The 8,289-nt window shown below is 36.9% G+C and overlaps 1 protein-coding gene across 2 annotated transcripts; it reads right to left on the minus strand.

Moving 5' to 3' along the window:
* Positions 1 to 1,420: 1,420 nt before the first annotated feature.
* On the minus strand, positions 1,421 to 8,248 carry BTF3 (basic transcription factor 3). 2 transcript variants are annotated; one of them, XM_085321986.1, is made up of 5 exons: positions 8,145 to 8,248; positions 5,297 to 5,410; positions 4,886 to 5,087; positions 2,377 to 2,433; positions 1,421 to 1,796 (listed from the first exon to the last, which is right to left on the minus strand). In XM_085321986.1, exons 1-5 carry the CDS (start codon positions 8,211 to 8,213, stop codon positions 1,750 to 1,752), a joined length of 489 nt encoding a protein of 162 aa, XP_085178112.1. In that variant the 5' UTR covers positions 8,214 to 8,248; the 3' UTR covers positions 1,421 to 1,749. The 2 variants fall into 2 exon arrangements, with proteins under 2 accessions (XP_085178112.1, XP_085178113.1); XM_085321987.1 differs by lacking the exon at positions 1,421 to 1,796 and having other exon boundaries at positions 2,392 to 2,482.
* Between the last annotated feature and the right edge of the window lie 41 nt (positions 8,249 to 8,289).

The raw sequence follows: 8,289 nt of genomic DNA on the forward strand, positions 1-8,289 counted from the left end.
TTTTCAAAAACTTAAAACATCTGGTGCACAAAATGGGTAACACTTACTGATTTCTCAATCAAATGTCATCACACAAACTGATTTAGTTAAAAGCTCACAGGAGGCGTGGTAGACAAATGTGCAGAATTTTTCTCCTTTTATTGGACAATTGACTTAAGGTCACCACACCTATTTCAAAATTCAACTTCGCATAGAACAACTGTGACAGTAAGGTGGAGAAAAAACTAGAAATGCATTTTCTTATTTGAATTCAGAACTAGAAGTGTAGCTTGCTGATAAAGTATTTGTGCACTGAAAATAAACTGAAAAAATTCCTGTAAGTTCTTGCACTTGACCTCAGCCATGTCGCACACGCACCAGGCTGCTGCCTTACCTCAAAACTGCAGGAGCTAAGCAGCTCAAACTAGTTCCTCCACTCTTTCCCAAGAGCAACARAGACTTGCACCACGACAGACATGCAGAGCAAGTCAGACACAGACCCACCCTTCCCTCGTGCGATGAGAACCTGTATGTTATGACACTCTCTCAAGCTTTACCCTGAATTTTATACTGCACACAACAGGATGAATTTCCACTTCCTGAAGTACTTGTTCYACAGAGAAAAACCTTAGAACATGACTCTACTACAAGCCTAATATCCTTGTTTTGGCTGTGCAAGTGATCCAATTTATTGTTAATAGCAAAGATTCCCAACTGTAAAGTTTAGCTCTCACTCCAGGAGCTCCAGCTATGCAAAGGTCAGACTGGAAATTAAAGTCTTGTTTCCCAGAAAGATTTCCTCATTCTTTGGAACACCTATAAGTAATAGAATATAATCCTTAACAACCAAATATAATTATTAGCTAATACACCTAAAGATGCTAAATATAGACTTTAGATCCATAGTCAATTCTATTAAACCTTTTCCCTTCCTATACTTCCATTCCCCCACATAATGGATTTTTTTCAGATAAATGAAATGAAAATACTGGAACAGTATTATTTTAATCTTATTAAATAATTTTATCCTGGAGATATCTATTGAACTCTCCCTGAACATGAAATTCAGCATTAGCATCTAGTTCCTCCAACATGCCAGCAGCTTGCTACCATTCTTTAAAGCCCAAAAGAAAGATCTTTCCCAACATGCATGCTTAGTATTATATTAAAACATTGTAAAGTAATACTAGAATACAAATGTATTAAATTCAGTACATTAGGTGACTTAGCAATTCAACCTGTAAACACTGGGAATTCACTGATTAAGCTTAAAATGCTCAATTATGCATGAAAAAAGTTTAGAAGACACTGTTTCCTAACACAGCAAAATGAAAGTGTTCTGTAGAAAAGCAAGATGACTATTTAAGATTGTTTGATATTTAAGGTAAGAAAAGCAAAAAATTTTTTTCAGTGAAGACTGACAAGAAGCCACACTGAAAAGTTTATTTTATATTTTTATTGTATGCCAAAGTTCATTAAAGATGGGGTTTTGCTTGTATACAAGTTACTCAAAAATTGTATGTAGGCAGAGATTCATTAGCAAACTGACTTATTTGAAAGCATATGTTTAAATTCAACCAGGCCACAAAAATAATATCATGTACAAGCAATAACTAAGAGCTGCAAGGTTCAAGGAGTTTCCAAATATTACAGATCTTGTGATCTCAACTGGAAATAAAAAAAAAATCAAATAAAAGCAGTCACAATATAAAATAGCAGCTCCATGTAGCTTTTTCAAGTTTTAATTTTATTCAGAAAGTGACACTCAGTTCAGTTTGCCTCATTCTTTGAAGCTTCGTCAAAGTTTTCAACAAGATCTAGAAAAAGAAAAATATTTAAATTAGTGTTACCCACTTCTGCTTTGCTAAGTGTATTTTTTTCCCACAGTTTTAGTTTGCATCAAGTACTTACAACATAAAAAAGATATCCAGCTTATAAAATACAGACCTGGCAACATTTAAGAGCTTCATAGTTCATTCTTTTTATTTAAAGCAAGAAATTTTAAGTGCTTCATTATAAAGCACAACTCTAATTATTTTTAGCTTCATTATACCTACCACTGAACAAAGGGCATGTACAATGAAAAGTTGTTTAGTTTCCTCCCACCCTTTATACCAAATATTAAAGTAATTGTTATGTTAGCTATAGCTATTACTCATACAAAGAACTAAAATGCTGTCTCAAACTAGTAATCCATTCAGTCTCACATGGCATCTGAAAACTGCCAACACTGCCAATGGATGCTCTAATGCGTAAAACTTATGCAGTCAGTAATGACAGGATAACTTGTCCATTGAAATGGTTAAATATTCTTGCTTTCCTTCACCCAATATTTCCTACACATGTCATCTCTCAGCAAGATTCACAGCTTTTCCTCCATTTCACATTTGTTCTTACCTGGAACTTCATCGTCATCATCTTCACCAGTAGCAAGTGGTGCTTTTCCATCCACAGCTGCAACAGCAAGTAGTTCAAAAGCATCATTCAAGTTCACCATAGGCATCTTGGTTACAAAGTTTTTTTTGTATGTTTGTTTTTTTTAAAAAAAACAAACTATCAAAAAGGCTGAACTAAACTGCAGCGTTCCATACTGTTCCCCCACTGAATACAAATTTGCAGTGATCAGTAACAAAGGAATGTGAACTTTCTAGGTACAGGTTTAAAGACAGCCCAGCAGGGAAATGAGACKATGCATGTTACGACCAGTTTTCTAGTCAGCATCCTGCAACTACATCATGTTGAGTCACTTGTGGGGTAATAATTTTTAGCTACAAGTGCAAAGACTAGGATTTTATCCTTTCCTCAAAACAGCAATTTGATTTATTGACTACTCAGTAGTTGTAAAATACATAGACTTTGAGAACATCAACAAGAAAGGATTCAAGTCTTTCTTATAAGCCTAGACCTTCAAGGAAAACTAAGCTGTAATTGTTAAGCTGCAGGCAGACGTAGATAACTAGAGGCAGGTAAAAGATATTATTGTTCACTGGCAAAGTCAGCGGAATTGGATGTGCAATTTTGCATTTAGCTGGTAATCACATGTTCTGGTCTGCATCTCTGCTGACACAGTAACTTCTCAACTATTCTATTTGCCAGAACTAACTAGACTCAACCATGCCTATTCTAGTAGACCAATGAACATCTGTGAAATTACAGCAGTATAATGCTAAGAATAGATACTTCAGGGTCTTGGGTGCCTGTGCCACAACTTTTACTGCTATTCTTAGCTGTACTACCTAGGCTGAGCTGTCTCAAATTCTCAATCATCTCAATTTATCAAATTATTCCTTCACAATTTTCAAGAAAAGCATGAGGGAAGAAATGAATTCACATCAGATCTCCAAAATCACTGCACCCTGTTTTCTGGGGAACTAAAAGAATTCACAATCTTGAGTCTGAAACTGCTTGGAACAAGGTCACTGTAAATTCACCTTTTGTTTTTAATAGCAGAAAGTTGTTACAGCTTTAATACATTTAAGTGCCAAGTACTACACTTTAAAACTGAACCATGTTATTTCCTCCATAAAATTCACAGGTGTACTTAATTGTAAAAGTCAATTGGCTTAGAAGCCAATATCCTAAATTGTCTGTATTCTCTCTCATCCACAAGACCAAACTAAGCTTACTTTAGTACCTGCAAAAGCAATCATCACTGACAGTTCACTCTTTGATGTTAAGACTTCCAAATCTAGTAAACAATGCTGAATAGAAAGTTTTGTGCATCTGCTCTAGCATCCATCCAAAGTGGAAAGCAACATTTACCACATCATGTAAAACAAGCACTTTAAACAAGCTTCTTTAATATTAAACTGTGCAGTTTTGCCTGTCTTACATATACCCACTTTGCTACTAGAAGAAAGCTAGGATCTACTATCATCTTAAGAAATCATTTTAAAGTCTCTAGGTTTTCTCATTATCCTATTCCTACCACAACAAAGTCACTCAGGTGACATCAGAAAGCCGAGAGATGTGAACTCCACAAGGAAAGAAGCACTGTACCCATCTACTTCTATCAGGATTTCTTTTAAGGTGGAAAATTGATGGCAGGCAAGTAGGATAAACTTTAGGAATGGAAACAGAGATAGAATCTATCACGAGAAGGGAAAAAATAAAAAGACATCAAATCCTCAAAGCTAAGAATGAGGATATAAATAATAAAAAGAAAATTACTTTCTACAAAAGCAAATCTTTGCTGATAAAGCGTAAGATAAGCAAACACCAAGCCCATTACTACCAGAAACAGGATACTTTCTTAAGCCTCTCCCCTTTTCCTCTGTGTTTAGGATACTCTGTACTTTGGAGGGAATGGACAATTCTCTCAATTCTCACCCTGTAGCAGCAGCACCTTTTCCAAACACCCCATGCTTAAGGGCCTCCTCTACTTTTCCCTCCTGCAGTTTTAAGAAAAACAGATGTTCAGGTTCTCTTACTAATTTAAGGATGTAGACAAGAAGTTGGTACATCTAGCTTTATGTTCTTACCAGTCCTGTTTCTCTACAGTTTCATACACACAAGATACTATAATGTCTCTCCTTACAAATACTGCGTATTGGCTATCAAAAAAGCCTATGCAGGAAGAAGTATCTGCACCRCACCAGATAGGAACAAAGCAGTAGCAAGACTTACTAAAACCTCAAGTCTATCTCTGCTTTGCTTATGTTTCCATTCAAACTGTCAAAACAAACATGTTCAAAGTAAATCTTTTTGAAAAACTTACCTCTTTTAGAGTAACAGTTCTACCTAGTATTAAAGAACTACATTAAGTCAAACTATTGTAGCCACACCAAGATCTTAACTAGTATGAAATCAAGCCCAGCTACAATTTCATAGTCCTAGACCAACTGCAGCTACACATGTAAGCTACATGTCAGCTGTCACCATAAAATGAATTCAAGGTTCAACTTACGTTGCTTGGGTAGGGCTTCTGCCAATCTCCTCAGGCTGGTCAGACTGTCAGCTCCAAGCTGATTTAAGATGCTAGGAAGCATTTCTGTCAGCTGCTTTGTCTCAGCATGGCCAGTGATAGTGAAAGTGTTAGCAGCCAGAGATGCCTGAACTTTAGGGTTATTGAAGTGAATGACTGTTCCTTGGTTGGTAAACATATTTACCTGTAAGAAAAAAAATAAATTAAAAAAAAATCAAGCAGTTTTGCATCATGTTTTCAATTTAACAGGAAACTAGCTGAAGCTGCTAGACCTCCACAAAGACTTGTTGGCAATTTACAGATAAGCTTAAGATGCTACTTTACAGGAAATTTATTTTGTTTCTATTATTTATGTTTCTGTATGAAGCATCTTTTTTCTTTAAAAGTAATTACCTCTTCAATACCAGAAATATTGTTGACTCCCAGTTTCTTCAAAGAGAACTGAAGTTTCTTGTCATCTGCTGTAGCTGTTCTGTGGACAACCTTCTTCTTTCTGCGGGCAGTGCCCTTTGGAAAAAAGTTACAAATTAATATTTAATTAGTTCTTCACAAACTCTAACCCACAGGGCCACATAACTACTCTGCAGCTATCTACAAATCAAGTTAATAATGTAAAGTTCCATTTCTGTGTCATGGCACACACAACTCCACCCTTCCCACTGCAGTGCAGCAGTCTTCCTTTGCTACTAGGCAAGCTTTGCTTGGTTGTTTGTTAGAAGTAGCAGAAGATTTTAAGAACCAATGCACCAAAGAGCCACAATTCTCATGGGGATTCTGCAGCACTCCATTTTGACAAGAAGTAAGCTTATCCTTCCTTGTTGTAGCCAAATTTTGATATAGGAAACAGACTATAAAAAGTTACTAACACAACAAATGAATACAAAAGAACTCTAAACACAGTATTTTTATTCCAAATACACATCTCCATCTGATAGACTTACAAACATTTAATAAAAATATTTTGGAAAAAATGAAGTGTTTTACAAATATATGTGTATTTTTTTTAAATACTTCTAAGTAGTATTCAAGACCACCTCTGTTTAGGAAGAGAAATACACATAAAGGGAAAGTTCCTCTAAAGAAATAGAGCCCTAGATTTCTCCAAGGACTGACCCATATTAGAAGGCATTTGTATCCATCAAAAAAAAAAAAAAAAAAACTCTACCATTCTGTATTTCCTGGCACAATCATAAGCCTTCAGTAAAATATGATATAGAACAGTGAGGAACAGGTTAAGGAACCATTAAGTTCTGTTTTGATACACTATCACTACTAATCTAAGTCCAGCTACTTCAGATTCTGCTCTGTTACATGCTAGCAACAAGAAAATGTTCATGCCCAAATGTCTGTGACAAAAATTAAAAAGCTGGCTGGACACTAACACCTCAAACAGTCCAATTACTAACAATGAGGAATGTTAATAGACAAATTCAAGTGAGAGCAGCCCTTGAAGATTACAACTCCAAAGTTAAGTCTTTAGAGAGCTTGATGTTCATTCCCTACTACCATCAGGTGAGCACACACAGCAATTTGAAAACTACTACAATCAGAAAAATAACTTTTACCATTACCATGGCTACCAAGGAAATGAGCCACATAAACACTACACAACTCTCTCAGGACAAAAGACCTTTGGAATTAATTTCAAAAATTGTGTCTCTGGTAAGTCAGTTGCAATACAGAAAATGTATCCACTCTGTACCAGTATGAACAAGTAAAAACAAGTATCAAGCTTCAGACAATCTGAATCTAGTAGAAAATAGCTACTGTTTTCATCTTTATGGATTTAAGCTTCCAAAGATGATTTGTAGTAAGCAAATCCTATCCTGATCATGCTGAGGCATGCTATTTACACAGTTCTACTGCTGTATTAAAGAAGAGTGGGTACAGACAGGCAGGCCACAAATGCAACACAATCTATGCAGATTCATCTGCCAGTCCTCTAAAAAGCTTTGGAAGAAAAGCCATGATGTTTAGATGTAGCAATATCCTACACAAATCTYGTTTCACATAACAAAGTATTACAATATTCACTCCCCTAAATACAATAGATTGTGTATTTTTAAGGTCTGCAGCCTTGCAATATCACAAAAATCCTCCTGCAGAAGCAAAAGTATAGCCTTTTATTACAACAAGGAGAACTGACTCTTTCCCTTCTCCTCCTCCATTCCTAAAGTAAAACACCTGTCTCATGATTTGGTGACATTGCCCTGAAGAATTCTAGTAGCATTTTGCAGTTATACAAACAAAACTCAGGCTCAAGTAATTCAAACAATTTCACAAATTAATCTGAAAACTGAATGATGGCATTGCCAACATATTCTTAGCTTCACTTAATGTCTTTAAAAGACCTGGAGTGCCCACAACTATCTGCTTAGTTTCAGTAATAGGTATAATCTGGATGCATACTTTCAAGAGACCAATGTTAAAAACCTCTGTAGTCAGCACAGGTAATACATATGCAATTACTAGTATGATACAGCAGTTTTCAGCTCAACRAGTACCCCATATACAGAATATGGGGAACTACCACATCTCATTTAAGGCTGCCTAAATCTCCATCTGCAGGCAAAACCCTCAACCCACAAGAGAAAGCTACTGGAAACCCCATCAATAAAWTTTATGTTGAATAGTTTCATTCTAATATATTCTGTTTATTTCTTCAATATAAACGAGTTCTTGCTGTAAAAAACTCAAACTGGAATTTAAACCTTTACTAGCACAAGACTGACCATGTTTCCCAATACTTCTTTACTTCCAGATTATCACACAYGTAAGTTTAGACGTCACGATAAAATAAAAAGATCTTCCAACATGTTATGTCTTCCAATTCCACAATGATAGGACTAGGTTAGTACAGAAATTCCAGATTTGTCCTAAACAGTAAAAAAATGACCATGGCCAACTTCGGGATTCATTACTAGGTTTAGAACATAATCCTCGGTGCTTTGCAATGAAAACTCTGCCTGCACTCACTTACTGTAAGCTCTGCTTATTTCAGATTGTAAAGACCTCCTAAAATAGCCTGTACAAGCACACAAGCAGTAAACTCGGACAGAAATGGCTAGAGATTCAGCCATTGCATTCTGCTTCTACGAAGCAGACTAGGGATTGCCACAGCAGCTCAGGTTCCCCGGGACCGCCCAGCAACACTGAGCTCTCAGGGCCGCTCCTGCCCGGTTTTGAGGCCTCGGCGTCCTAGGCGCCGCGCGAGGCCGCAACCAGCGAGGGAGGCTCCTACCTTGCCACCGATGCGCACTTGGGCCTGGAGCTTGGCGAGTTTTTCTTGATTCATGATCGTTTCTTTCATCTGCGGAAGGAACCAGAGCTCCCGTGAGGCGGCGCAGGCCGCGGTGCCCCGGGTGGGGGCAGCTGTGCGTGCGAGG

Source organism: Rhea americana, unplaced genomic scaffold (assembly GCF_003343005.1).
Source record: "Rhea americana isolate MKP2758 unplaced genomic scaffold, rheAme1 scaffold_74, whole genome shotgun sequence".
In the NCBI taxonomy this organism is placed as follows: Eukaryota; Metazoa; Chordata; class Aves; order Rheiformes; family Rheidae; genus Rhea; species Rhea americana.